At 41.4% G+C, this 14,931-nt stretch overlaps 1 protein-coding gene across 1 annotated transcript in view; it reads right to left on the bottom strand.

The window, feature by feature from the left end:
• Nucleotides 1-1,846: 1,846 nt before the first annotated feature.
• Nucleotides 1,847-14,931, bottom strand: part of LOC103519035 (transcription factor HIVEP3) — an 85,445-nt gene continuing 72,360 nt past the window's right edge. Inside the window, exons 6-11 of the mRNA XM_026830489.1 lie at nt 10,479-10,599; nt 5,992-6,061; nt 5,501-5,746; nt 4,584-4,888; nt 3,678-3,926; nt 1,847-2,915 (exon numbers count right to left, since the gene is read on the bottom strand). Coding sequence (XP_026686290.1) covers nt 2,694-2,915; nt 3,678-3,926; nt 4,584-4,888; nt 5,501-5,746; nt 5,992-6,061; nt 10,479-10,599 — 1,213 coding nt within the window. The 3' untranslated portion in view covers nt 1,847-2,693. The remainder of the gene's footprint in view (nt 2,916-3,677; nt 3,927-4,583; nt 4,889-5,500; nt 5,747-5,991; nt 6,062-10,478; nt 10,600-14,931) is intronic.

The following is a 14,931-nucleotide window of genomic DNA, read 5'->3' as shown; positions in this document are numbered from 1 at the left end:
AAGGTCTCCACTAAGCATTCAGATGTTCAATTTTTCCGGGGAAATACCCCTTAAAATCTCGGTCTAAACAACTACGTTTGCAGTCTTCTTTGTAGTTTTGCAATCTTTGTGAGATCAGCCTCCCTTCATTTTTTAACAAATCACTTCCCAAACCCTTATCCACTTTGTGAACTCTCCAAAGTCCAAGTCTAATTGAATAAGCACTAGTCTAGTTGTCAAGAACGAACCCAATCACTGCCTACACTAAAGTGACTCAATTCACATTCCCTGCATCTATTAACAGTATGGCACCTACATAATCTCAGGGGCTACATTCTCTTCCGAAGAGAACTATCCCTTCCAGATTAACCCCTTCTTGGTTGACTCTAATGGGCGGGGTTACTATCGGAGTTTAAACTCGGAAGTTGAACTCTTGAAGCAATCTAATTGGTTGAAAATTTGGAAATCAACCAATCAGATTAAAAAATCAAAGGTCCAGGAGTCCAGGGCCACAAAGTGAATTAAACTCGGTTTAAGTTTAACTCTCGGATTAAGCAATGTGATTGGCCAAAATTTTTGGAATTTTTAAAAATTAGCCAAACAGACTGCTAAACCGGCGAGTTAATCTTAAACGGAGTTTAAACTCACTTTGTGGCCCAGGGGGTTAGACTTAAACCAAGTTTAAACCCTAATTGTGGCCCCAGCCCTTCGTCTTCGACAACAGACACAATAAATCCTACTGACTTAGAGAGGTCTTGTAGCGGTCAGGTAGCACACAAAATGTTTACTTGACGTCCACTGGTGACTTGGGCAGCTCTCGTAGCAGAGGAGGTTCAGTCTTCAGTGGCGGACTTGGCAGAGGGGCGGGGTCCATTTCCCCCTCGTCCGAAGATTCACCAGACGCGGAGGTGTGCACCCCGGTGCCGGAGCCGTTTTGAGGCAACATTTCCGGTCCCCATCCACCCAACTTGGACGGGTCCTTCTCGTACAGTTTTTGAGCCAGAAGCTGAAAACAGAGAGGGATGTGGATATGAAAACACTTGATTTTAGTGGAGGAATTTCTTTTCGCAAGATAAAAATGATACGAGGGAGCTTTAACAACTCAGGTTTTATCGTCCCGAAATCGAAGAGAGGAGGCCAGGATAGGAGAAAGCCAGCCGTTCCGAGAACAAACCTTATCTGCTGAGCATAAAGTTTGTCCCGGATGGGAATTGTACACGCAACCTAGCGCTTACAAGTACAAGGCAGGCTCGCTACCCTCCAAGTTAATTAAGCTGGCTGAAAAGTTTTTTTTTTTTTTTTTTTTTTTTTTTTTTTTTTTTTTTTTTTGTGGACATTATTTCGTAGGTGATAGCATTGAAATTGATACCCTTTTAAGTCACTCAAAGGATCCTATCCAAACCTGCCAACTGCAAATGGACCTGTCAGATGGTCACTGTAGGTACCTCACTTGTCAAATCTCTCATGATTAGAAATGAAAAAAAAAAAAAAATGTACAATGTACAAGTGAAAAGAAGAATCCAATCTTCTTCTAAATCTTAATTATTTTGCTGACTTTCTTGTAAAGGAAGGTGAGAGGTAAGAAAAGTATTAACTACTGTGTACGTTGTACGCCGTACTGTACGCCGTACACAGTACGTACGTACTGTGTAACAAACCGATGTAACCACAGAACAGGAAAGAGAGTTGTCCTGTAATATGTGTGAAGACTGCATACTATGTATCTTGTATCTTCATATCTTCTTTTATTAAATGGGGCCCACTTGTGAAAGCTGGGTATGTTTTGTACCTCTACAGTTGTAGCAACTTATCCCATATTTCTAATAAATACCTAATATTCCACATCACTTTTTATCAAAACAACAATCCTGCAGAGAGTCCGATCCCACAAACCTGTATCACATCGGGCGGGAATAGAATCCGCGACCTACAAGCTAACTAGGCTGACTACTTCATTTAAGGTCTCCACTAACCATTCAGATGTTCAATTTTTCCGGGGAAATACCCCTTAAAATCTCGGTCTAAACAACTACGTTTGCAGTCTTCTTTGTAGTTTTGCAATCTTTGTGAGATCAGCCTCCCTTCATTTTTTAACAAATCACTTCCCAAACCCTTATCCACTTTGTGAACTCTCCAAAGTCCAAGTCTAATTGAATAAGCACTAGTCTAGTTGTCAAGAACAAACCCAATCACTGCCTACACTAAAGTGACTCAATTCACATTCCCTGCATCTATTAACAGTATGGCACCTACATACTCTCAGGGGCTACATTCTCTTCCGAAGAGAACTATCCCTTCCAGATTAACCCCTTCTTGGTTGACTCTAATGGGCGGGGTTACTATCGGAGTTTAAACTCGGAAGTTGAACTCTTGAAGCAATCTGATTGGTTGAAAATTTTGAAATCAACCAATCAGATTGAAAAATCAAAGGTCCAGGGCCACAAAGTGAAATAAACTCGGTTTAAGTTTAACTCTCGGATTAAGCAATGTGATTGGCCAAAATTTTATGGAATTTTTAAAAATTAGCCAAACAGACTGCTTAACCGGCGAGTTAATCTTAAACGGAGTTTAAACTCACTTTGTGGCCCAGGGGGTTAGACTTAAACCAAGTTTAAACCCTAATTGTGGCCCCAGCCCTTCGTCTTCGACAACAGACACAATAAATCCTACTGACTTAGAGAGGTCTTGTAGCGGTCAGGTAGCACACAAAATGTTTACTTGACGTCCACTGGTGACTTGGGCAGCTCTCGTAGCAGAGGAGGTTCAGTCTTCAGTGGCGGACTTGGCAGAGGGGCGGGGTCCATTTCCCCCTCGTCCGAAGATTCACCAGACGCGGAGGTGTGCACCCCGGTGCCGGAGCCGTTTTGAGGCAACATTTCCGGTCCCCATCCACCCAACTTGGACGGGTCCTTCTCGTACAGTTTTTGAGCCAGAAGCTGAAAACAGAGAGGGATGTGGATATGAAAACACTTGATTTTAGTGGAGGAATTTCTTTTCGCAAGATAAAAATGATACGAGGGAGCTTTAACAACTCAGGTTTTATCGTCCCGAAATCGAAGAGAGGAGGCCAGGATAGGAGAAAGCCAGCCGTTCCGAGAACAAACCTTATCTGCTGAGCATAAAGTTTGTCCCGGATGGGAATTGTACACGCAACCTAGCGCTTACAAGTACAAGGCAGGCTCGCTACCCTCCAAGTTAATTAAGCTGGCTGAAAAGTTTGAATACAAAGTGTAAAACTATTAAGAAAGGTCCCCTCAGACGGGAATTGAGTTCGCAATCTAGCGTTTTCAAGGCAGCCCCCAAGCTAAAAGCCCGTTCCCACTTGTCGATGTCGTTCGGAAAAAATCCGTCTTCTGTACTCATTCGAAAAAAGGTAAAATTCACGACAACAATTGGGAATGGGCTCTAACTAGGCTGGCTTTGAAAAGCTTTTTTTCTCTTTTTTTTAAATAAGAGGTTTGACAGAGGGAACTGTAACTGCTATGGTCTTATCGTCCCGAAATCGAAGAGAGAAGGAGGACAGGATAGGAGAAAGCCAGCCGTTCCGAGAACGAACATTATTCCCAGCAGGATAAAATCCGCCCCGGGCGGGAATCGAACCCGCGGTCTAGCGCTTACAAGGCAGACGCACTACCAACTAAGCTAACTAGGCTGGCTTTTTTTCTCTAATAAAAGCAAAAAAGAAGCATCTCGCTTACCTGTAGGCTTTCCAGCGAGTTATCACAGTCAGTCGTATCAATATCGTTCAGATTATAGCCGCATCTCTCCAGCTCCGCATACGTGCCGAACGGTAGCTTGCCGCCACACTCGAGCTTCATAATGTGCATCTTGGAGCGCAGGTGTTTGGCCAGATGCCCGTGGATGCGGAAGGCTATCTTGCAGTCGTCGCATTTGAAAGGTCGCGGGTTCGTCGTGGTGGGCGTCCCGAAAGTTGAGTTCATGTTAACCTGAGGAGAGGAGGGAATTGGTTTTTTAAAATTTAAAATAATCTGTAATGTAGGTGCCACAAAAAGACCACTCTTGAGGCTTAGGAGGTCCTTTATCTCCGTCTCCCTTTTAAGATCACATTAAAAAAAAAGATGTTTGATAGAGGGAACTGTAACTGCTAAGGTTTTATCGTCCCGAAATTGAAGAGAGAAGGGAGACAGGATAGGAGAAAGCCAGCCGCTCCGAGAACGAACATTATCTGTTCAGGATGAAATCCGCCCCCGGCGGGAATCGAACCCGCGGCCTAGCGCTTATAAGGCAGACGCACTACCAACCAAGCCAACTAGGCTGGCAATATAGATTTCGTGATCAAATGGGTACCTACTAAGAGATTCTAACGATCTAGGTTTCCCAAAACCCTTCATTTCTGAAAAGATCTTTCTCAATGATTCAGGCTCTACTTCTCTCGTGGGATTACAGGACACACGACAATATTCCATTAAATCTCTCACCTTATTCAAGTGGGACGAAGATCGCTGGTGTTTCTGCAGGTGCCCTTTCGTTCTGAACGACACCCCAAAACCCTTCATTTCTGAAAAGATCTTTCTCAATGATTCAGGCTCTACTTCTCTCGTGGGATTACAGGACACACGACAATATTCCAGTAAATCTCTCACCTTATTCAAGTGGGACGAGGATCGCTGGTGTTTCTGCAGGTGCCCTTTCGTTCTGAACGACACAGCACAGGCCTCGCATCTGAACGGTCGCTCAAAGTAATGAATATTCACGTGCAACCTCAGCTGACTGGGCTTGGTGAAGATCTTGTTGCAAATGCCACACATGGAGCGACCGTCTTTGAGAACGGAGACATAGGTAGGCGTGGGTCCGGACGAGGGGGGCAGAAATTCGGCCCTCTTCTTGTTGAGAGAATTGGGGGAGGTGGGCGGGAGAATGGACATGGCAGCCTTCTCTGACTCTCGCACTGGATGGGAAAAGAAATGGGATGAGTAGAGTTTGAGATATAAGAGTATATTATTATGCGTATATCTGACATCACTTAATTAGGGACAAGTTCTGACGTCGGGTGATCGAATTCAGTGTTATGTGTACCAGTCTTAATTGGTGCCATACGATCATGAATCACAAGACCAAAAATAATCATAATCATACCGTGGCGCGACCTAGAGTTGTGTCCACATAAGTCGACGCGACGGTTGTAAATTGATGTCGACTGAAACCGTCCACACTGCGTCGACATAGATTCACCTCCTTGATTATGAATGAACACAGCTTAAGAATCACAGAGTTATTGCGGAAAAAACGGATAGATATAAACTGAATTGATAACCGTCCAGTTAAAACTCAGGCCTTTCTTCAATAGTTCTTCAGTCAGTTAGTTATTGATATTTAAGGTCCAAAGAGAGGTAGGACTTTATTGTTAAAACTTCTTCTTCCTAGCCTTTTCCTACTACCTAATATAGGGTCGGCGTTTCTTGTCAGTCTCTTCCAGGCAGTCCTTAAAACTCCTTCAATAAAATAAATAAATGTCTTAAAAAAAAGTCCAAAGAGGAATCGAACCCAGAACCCCTCTCACCTGTGGGCAAGGCAGACACGGCAGTGGCGGAGGGTACGGTGATCATGGTGGTGATGGTAGTCACCGTGGTCATAACAGTGGAGGTCGTGCTACAGGTAGACGAGTAGGGGTAGGTGCTAGGGCGCGCTGAGGAGACTGACAGGCCAGCGGTTTCGGAATGGGGCGGCATTTGGGCCAGGCTCAGCAGGGAATGGGCCACATCGTGCTCTAGCTCACCTGATGAGAAGAAGGGTAATGTTAGTATTGCTGTATGAGATAAAGAATAGAATAGAATATACCCTGTTTATACTGCCAGAATGAGACTGAAAAGTCCCTTTACTCTCGCAGTCTAAACAAGGTCTCATGTATTTGGTACAAAATAGGTGTAACGTTTTAATAAAGGGTGTGTGTAGTATCTGTGCATTGATGCACAGGGTGTGTAGTAACAAAATAAAGGGTAACGTTTTAAATTTAGAATCGTTGGAGGGAAATACCTACAGAAACAACAACACCCAATTTTTCACTACACACATACTCGTAGTGGACTGTCTCAATTGCACTTTTGTCACTATCTCCGATGACCTAATCTTAAAGATGTGGAAGGTAGTCACTAGGCAAGGTTAACAAGTGGAAAGTAACCATTAGGCGATGTTAACGTCAGAGATGTTCTCTACCACCTGACCCTTCCATTATTGTGCTCAAATTCTCGAATAAATGAGAATGAACTTCCATACTTCGGCTGGGATTGAATTTGTGCATCAAATATTATTTTGATGTTCACATCTGATTTCTTCTCTATCTCTTGATCAATCTCTAGCTTAATAGAGAAAAGAAAGTGTTGAGAGAATTGGGGGAGGTGGGCGGGAGAATGGACATGGCAGCCTTCTCTGACTCTCGCACTGGATGGGAAAAGAAATGGGATGAAGAGAGTTTGAGATATAAGAGTATATTATTATGCGTATATCTGACATTACTTAATTAAGGACAAGTTCTGACGTCGGGTGATCGAATGCAGTGTTATATGTACCAGTCTTAATTGGTGCCATACGATCATGAATCACAAGACCAAAAATAATCATAATCATACCGCGGCGCGACCTAGAGTTGTGTCCACATAAGTTGACGCGACGGTCGTAAATTGATGTCGACTAAAACCGTCCACACTGCGTCGACATAGATTCACCTCCTTGATTATGAATGAACACAGCTTAAGAATCACAGAGTTATTGCGGAAAAAACGGATAGATAGGTATAAACTGAATTGATAACCGTCCAGTTAAAACTCAGGCCTTTCTTCAATAGTTCTTCAGTCAGTTAGTTATTGATATTCAAGGTCCAAAGAGAGGTAGGACTTTATTGTTAAAACTTCTTCTCATTTCGATCCTTTTTTTTTTTTTTTTTTTTTTTTCAAACCCCTTTAACTTCTTTTTTTAGGTAACCTGTTTCTCTGGTTTCCTTTTATCCTGTTCTCTTTCTCTCTTCCATTTCGGGACAATAAGACCTCCACTGTGCGTTGTTAAAGCTCCCTCTATCAAACCTTGAGGGGTTTTCGAACTTTCGGCACACCCTGCAGATAAGTTTCCTATTCGTTTCACTGGAACTGGAAAGCCATCTTCTCCGAGTATATATCGATATCGTGTGGAACAATAATGTACCGTAGCTGATCACATGTCATTTCCCCCCTCCTAATCAATAACAGTGAACACACTCTCGGCACACCCTGTAGATATAGTTTCCTATTTGTTTCACTGGAAAGCTATCTTCTCCGGGTATATCGAATATGGAACAATAATGTACCGTAGCTGAACACATGTCATTTCTTCTCCTAACCAATAACAGAGTGAACACACTTTGGGTACACCCTGTAGATATAGTTTCCTATTTGTTTCACTAGAAAGCCATCTTCTCCGAGTATATCGAATATGGAATAATAATGTACCGTAGCTGATCACATGTCATTCCCCCTCCTAACCAATAACAGTGAAGCCTGCAAGCCTAATGAACTGGAAGATCCCCCTCCCTCCCCTCAATTTCTCCTCTTTCCCCTCATTTTCTCCCCCCTCTCTCTCCTTTTCTCTCCTCTGAATTTCGATCGTGTGTTTTTTTTTTTTTTTTTTTTCGTCTTTTTAATCAGCATTTTTCTGAATCCTGATCTTTCTGCTCCCTTCTTCAGCCCGAAATCCTTTTATCCTGTTCTCTTTCTCTCTTCCATTTCGGGACAATGAGGACAATCAAACCTTGAGGGTTTTTCGAACTTTCGGCACACCCTGCAGATAAGTTGCCTATTTGTTTCACTAGAAAGCCATCTTCTCCGAGTATATCGAATATTGAACAATAATGTACCGTAGCTGATCACATGTCATTTCCCCCCTCCTAACCAATAACAGTGAAGCCTGCAAGCCTAATGAGCTGGAAGATCCCCCTCCATCCCCTCAATTTCTCCTCTTTTCCCTCCTTTTCTCCCCTCTCTCTCCTCTCTCCAGAGGTATTTTTTTATACTTTTTCTTCATCCCTTTCCTCCCCTCTCTTCCCTCCTTTCTCAATTTTTTTCCACTTTCCCTCCATTCCAGTTTTCTCTTTTTCTCCCCCCTCCTCCATTCCGTTCTTTCTCTTCTTCCCCACTCTTTCACCTCCCTCTTCCCTCATTCCATTCTTGTTCATTCCTTCTCATCCATACATCCCATTCTTCCCCTCCCTCCATCTCATTCTCGTTTGATATTTCCACCTCCCAAAATTTACTCCTTTTTAACCCAAAAAAAAAAAAAAAAAAAAAAAAACGAGAGAGAGAGAAAGCTTTGTAAATTTTGGGACCAAGGGAAGGAGATATTTTTTCTCTCGAGAGAGAGAGAGTGACTGGAGGGGAGGGGAGGGGGGGATTTCTCAAGAAAGTGAAAGAGGAAATGAGAAGTCGAGATGGGGGGAGAGAGAGAGTGGATAGGTTTGATATGGATAGAAATGAGCCTAATGGAGTTGAAAAAATGTCTCTCCCTCTTTCTCTCTCTCTCCCTCTCCTTTCTCCCTCCCTTCCTCCCCTTATTTCTCTCTATTATCCGTCATCACCACTGAGACTTTGTACCTGGCTTTCTGCCTTTCTCCTTTTCTTCCTTCCCACCTTCTTCTTCTTCTTCTTCTTGTTTCCCTTAGGTCTCGTTTTGTGTGAAGTCACTCGAACACATCATATGGAATTGAAAAGGACAAAAAAAAAGTAGGTAGTGGAGGATCGTTACCTACTTGGAAAGAATGGGAAGAAAGCTATTCAAAGATTGTGGAATGCGGTTGAAGCCCCTCTATTAAAGTTTGAAGCCCCTCTATAGCGTCTACGTGCCCGATGCTCTCCGCTACACTCTGTATTAAACCTAAGACTGTACAAAGTACAAACTCTGAACTTTTGAGCATACTCCAATATGTAGATACTACACCTGAAGACGAAAATGCATTTTAACATGAGTCTGTGGACCCGGAGGTGTATATTAAATGAGATGTATGTAGTTTGTAGTGTTAAATTAAAGTAACTAGTAACAGTGTAGATTAAATGAGACTTCAAAAGTTCAACTTCAAAGATAGGCGACTCGTAAGTTACGCCGTTGGTTGGACGGGCCCGTTTAACACAAATTAACAGGAAATATCTAATAACTCTGCCAGCCTAGTTAGCTTAGTTGGTAGTGCGTCTGCCTTGTAAGCGCTAGGCCGCGGGTTCGATTCCTGCCCGGGGCGGATTTTATCCTCATGGGATAATAATGTTCGTTCTCGGAACGGCTGGCTTTCTCCTATCCTGTCTTCCTTCTCTCTTCGATTTCGGGACGATAAGACCATAGCAGTTACAGTTCCCTCTGTCAAACCTCTTAAAAAAAAAAAAACCTACGTCAATAGTTTGAAGAGACGCCCGGCATAAATCAACACGGAACAGAGTTTTGATGTTTTACTGATTTTTTTTTTTTTTTTTTTTTTTTTTTTTTTTTTTTTTTTTTTTTTTTTTTTTTTTTAATTTACCTACCTACAAAATTTTAAAACGTAGCTCAGGTTTATGGAACGAAAGTACGAAAGGTAACTACACTCAACTTACCCACCCCTGTTGTTCTAACACGTAACAGGTTAGAGGTGGGAAAGAAATGGGTAGACTTTTCCAGTGACATATTTCTTGAACCCCCATTAACCCACAGGAATAGACGTGGTAGGGGAGGTGTTGGATTTTTGAGACAAACAGGGGTTGCGCTTAAGAGGGCTTAAATTCTTCCAGGAATATTCTGAAACATTATCCCCAAGGAATTTGGGGATAATGTCTTGCTGAAATACCTACTTCAATATCTGCCTCGACCTGAAACATGCACGGCTTAGATTTAGCCCTAGGATAGGTTGTCCACGAGCTCTCGGTAACAGGGAGACAAAATAACTCTTGCCAACATTGGGATAAAACTGTTATAAAGGGAGAAATTTTCACCCGGGCGGATTTGAACTGACAAAACTGTTATCGGTAACATAGGACAGAACTGTTAAAAAGGAAGAAAGTGTCGCCCGGGGCGGATTTTATCCTAAAAAAGGTTTCAAAGCTTCTGGCTTTCTCATATCCTGTCTCTCTCCACCTTTTGCTTTCGGGACGTTACGATCGCGGGAGGTACAGGTCCCTCAATCAAACCTCTAATAAAAAAAGTGTCTTTAAAGCTGGCACTAGCCAGCCTAGTTAGCTTGGAGAGTAGCACGTCTATTTTGTAAGTGCTAGGTGGTGCGTTCGATTCCTGCCCGGGGCGAATTTTATCCTAAAAAGATAAGATATTCTTTCTCTCTTCGATTTCGGGTCTATCCTGTCTTCCTTCTCTCTTCGATTTCGGGACGATAAGACCATAGCAGTTACAGTTCCCTCTGTCAAACCTCTTAAAAAGAAAAAGAAAAGAAAAACAAAAACAAAAAAAAAAAAAAACAAACAAAAACAAATAACTAGTGCGTCAAAAGTCCACTCGGACCTGCATATCTGCGTCAAAAGTCCACTCGGACCTTCACTTACCTGTTTCTCATCCCCACTCAGTTCTTCAGAAGATGGCATCGGACTGACTCCAAGCTCCACGCATTTCTTGAAGTGGGCCTTGGATTTCATGTGCTTGGTCAAGTTGCCCTTGGTCTTGAAGCTGAAAGTGAACCGAACAACCATGTGGTCAAAGCAACTGCTAAATTGGTCTCAATACCTCGTCAGTAAAAGTTAGGTAGCCCGGTTTTTTTTCACTCAGTTTTTAGTGAAATGGACTAGCCACTAACCTCGAAATTCGTTGTTTGAGGTGATGAGTGTTTCACTGCCATTTTTACTTTCTATTACTACAGGATAGCGTAATGAAAGTATTGCAATCGGTCCAAATTTTTATTGTATAGCGATGAAAATAACTGCGACATTAGGCTCCTGTAGTCTGTGTCGCAGCATGCCCATCCCGTAGTGTGTCCCCCATAAGATGGCAAGAAGTGACACACTACTTCCCCTTTAGGTACTGGGTCAACACAAGAACACCAGAAAGTAACCCGTGGAAATATTTGCAATCGAAAACCGAGTACAATTTTTTGTCGATGGTGGGATTTCTTCGAAGGACTTGTGTTACTTAGGTAGAGTTCCTTAAATCCTGTGTTACTTTAATGTTACTAATATACCAACTTGTCCTTAGCTCCCTATCCTGTCTTCCTTCTCTCTTCGATTTCGGGACGATAAGACCATAGCAGTTACAGTTCCCTCTGTCAAACCTCTTAAAAAAAGGAATATCATTGGATTATATTTTGGGACACTCAGACTAGTAAAGAGAGTGGAGATAATGAGGAGTTGAGGAGCAAACAGAGACGAAATTTAAAGCAAGACTTTTCCTATCCTGTCTTCCTTCTCTCTTCGATTTCGGGACGATAAGACCATAGCAGTTACAGTTCCCTCTGTCAAACCTCCTAAAAAGGAGAGAAAAAAAAAAGACGAGAAACAAGGACAAAGATACATGAAAGATAGCATAGGAAGAGAGAGAGAGTGGAATAGGTCATGCAGAATAAGAAATACAAGTGCAGACGAGATGATGAGAGAGTGGTGAAAACTGAATAAATAAACGGGCAAAGAGGGAGGAAAGATAGAGGATATAATTATAGAGGGGGAAAAAGGAGATAGGGGAGAGAGGGCGCGAAGTGGATAAGAAGAAAATTACGGACAAAAGAGAAAAGAAGAGAAGAGAAGAGCTGAAAGAGGGTTAGAGTTAGTGGATAAGAGGAAAATTACGGACAAAAGAGAAGAGAAGAGAGAAGAGGAGTGGAAGAAGGAAGGAGTGGAAATAACAAAAGACTCTGTTAAGAGCTATTTCATCCTACCTAGGTACCTAAGTATCTACACTCAATATTTTAACATTTTAACTCATCAGATACCTACTTAGAGAGCGGAGACACTCATCCGACGAATTCGCATGACGTCGTACGAATTCGTACGACCAGTTTAGGTATTGTAGGTATACGACTCGGTACGGGTATTGTAGGTAAGTAGGTACCTATTGTAATTATTTGACAAAAGATTAGATTAATTTCTGACATGAGCTCTCGACAAGGCTTTACTGAAACTTGTTAACTCTCTTGTTATCACAGTAATACCTACTGTTTTTTCACTTTTCAGGTATTGATACACGTATCAAATTTCTCAGCTATAGGTACCTAAACATCAATCTAACAGCAACAATCTTACTTGAGACTTAGGTACATACATATCTTTCTATACACCTAATGTAAGAACATAATATAATATGTATTGTATCTACTTATACCGTGTAGGTATTTATTACCTGATTAAATAGGACAGTTTGAATATGGCGTGTAGATCGATATGTAATTATATGTACCTAATTAGGTAGTTATTATGTATGGCTAGGTAGATGATACCTACATAGGAATTATTTCTACCAGCTAATAGGTAGGTAATACCTACTGTAGGAGTGTAGGCCGTAGGGAAGTCTGATTAGGTATGTAAGTTTTGGCTAAGTTGACATGAAAATTCCTCTGGGAATACCAAAGACAGATTGAGCTCTGAAGAATTCCCTTTCTTTAGCTATGCCTATTTTGCCTATAACATTTTTATTAGCCTATTTTGAGATTGACTAATGGCCTTGAACTCTGTTATCACCCTCTGTTTTCAACTGATAACATCTTTCGCGTGAAACAACATTTTATTTCGTGGTGAGAGTGAGAGAGAGAGAGAGAGAGAGAGAGAAAGAGAGAGAGAGAGAGAGAGAGAGAGAGAGAGAGAGAGAGAGAGAGAGAGGAATAGGTCATGCAGAATAAGGAATACAAGTGCAGACGAGATGATGAGAGAGTGGTGAAAACTGAATAAATAAACAAAGAGGGAGGAAAGATAGAGGGAAAAAAGGAGACAGGGGAAAGAGGGTTAGAGTTAGTGGATAAGAAGAAAATTACGGAGAAAAGAAGAGAAGAGAAGAGCTAAGGTAGAAAGAGAGTTAGAGTTAGTGGAGAAGAGGAAAATTAAGGATAAAGGAGAGAACAGGAGTGGAAGAAGGAAGGAGTGGAAATAACAAAAGACTCTGTTAAGAGCTATTTCATCATACCTAGGTACCTAAGTATCTACACTCAATATTTTAACATTTTAACTCATCAGTTACCTACTTAGAGAGCGGTGACACTCATCCGACGAATTCGCATGACGTCGTACGAATTCGTACGACCAGTTTAGGTATTGTAGGTAAGTAGGTACCTTTTGTAATTATTTGACAAAAGATTAGATTAATTTCTGACATGAGCTCTCGACAAGACTTTACTGAAACTTGTTAACATGTTAACTCTCTTGTTATCACAGTAATACCTACTGTTTTATCACTTTTCAGATTTTGATGCACGTATCAAATTTCTCAGCTATAGGTACCTAAACATCAATCTAACAGCAACAATCTTACTTGAGACTTAGGTGCATACATATCTTTCTATACACCTAATGTAAGAACATAATATATGTATCTACTTATACCGTGTAGGTATTTATTACCTGATTAAATAGGACAGTTTGAATAAGGTGTGTAGATCGATATGTAATTATATATGTACCTAATTAGGTAGTTATTATGTATGGCTAGGTAAATGATACCTGCATAGGCATTATTTCTACCAGCTAATAGGTAGGTAATACCTACTGTAGGCTGTAGGGAAGTCTGATTAGGTATGTAAGTTTTGGCTAAGTTGACATGAAAATTCCTCTGGGGATACCAAAGACAGATTGAGCTCTGAAGAATTCCCTTTCTTTTGCTATGCCTATTTTGCCTATTACATTTTATTAGCCTATTTTGACATTGACTAATGGCCTTGAACTCTGTTATCACTCTCTGTTTTCAACTGATAACATCTTTCGCGTGAAACAACATTTTATTTCGTGAAGAAAAAAAGCCAACAATAACAAAGGCTTGTCTCAGCACGCGTTTTCGTGACGAGATGGAAGACAGTATAGGAGAAAGCCAGCCGTTTCGAGAACGAACCTTATAAAATTCGCCCCGCGCGGAAATCGAATCAGCGACCTGGAGCCTATAAGGCTTTTTATTTCAAAATCTTTATCGTTCTAGGAACGGCTGGCTCTCTCTTTTCCTGCCATCCTATAACAAAGGCTTGTCTCAGCACGCGTTTTCGTGACGAGATGGAAGACAGTATAGGAGAAAGCCAGCCGTTTCGAGAACGAACCTTATCCGATAAAATCCGCCCCGCGCGGAAATCGAATCAGCGACCTAGAGCCTATAAGGCTTTTTATTTCAAAATCTTTATCGTTCTAGGAACGGCTGGCTCTCTCTTTTCCTGTCATCCTCTCTCTTCGATTTCGGGACGATAAGACCCTCTATCAATCCTCTTCAAATTTTTTTTTTTTTTTAAGTAGTTGATTTATGGGCATCAGAGTCACTAGGTCATCAATATTACACTTGTGACGTAATGATATGCGTTATGACGTAATGATGTAGGTTCTGACGTAGTGTTTATCACTGAAAGACCATTGGTCAGTTCAGTACTTGGACCAGTAACCGTTATATCATCCTGGGCTGTTGTTTGTACTGTTGTTATCATGTTAAAGCTCAGTATTCCATGTGTTAGTATCAAGTGCACATCGACGCTTGTTTGTGTTTGTTTTGTGCTTGTTAGTTTGAATGGCGGTAAGTAAGTCTTTGAGATTTATATTAACTTTTAAAACTTTGAATTTAATTTTCCTCTGTTTTTCTTTTCCATTACCAATAACTATAAGCAAATATAGGCAAGGTAATGAGAACGTATTGCAATCGGTTCAAATTTTCGAAATCAGGAAATGGGAGGAAATATCAGTGTGATGATCCGCTGATTCTAAAAAAGTCATTTTACTCTTTTAAGTCTTTTAATTTTCTCTTCTTTTAAATTATTCTTCCTTTATTAAGTATTGAGGACGACCAGCCCTGGAGTGGTCCAAGTGTTGAGGATGACAATCCCAACAATCACTG

This window comes from Diaphorina citri, unplaced genomic scaffold (genome assembly GCF_000475195.1).
Source record: "Diaphorina citri unplaced genomic scaffold, Diaci psyllid genome assembly version 1.1 scaffold63, whole genome shotgun sequence".
Taxonomy (NCBI): Eukaryota; Metazoa; Arthropoda; class Insecta; order Hemiptera; family Psyllidae; genus Diaphorina; species Diaphorina citri.
This window is presented reverse-complemented; position numbering and strand designations above follow the sequence as displayed.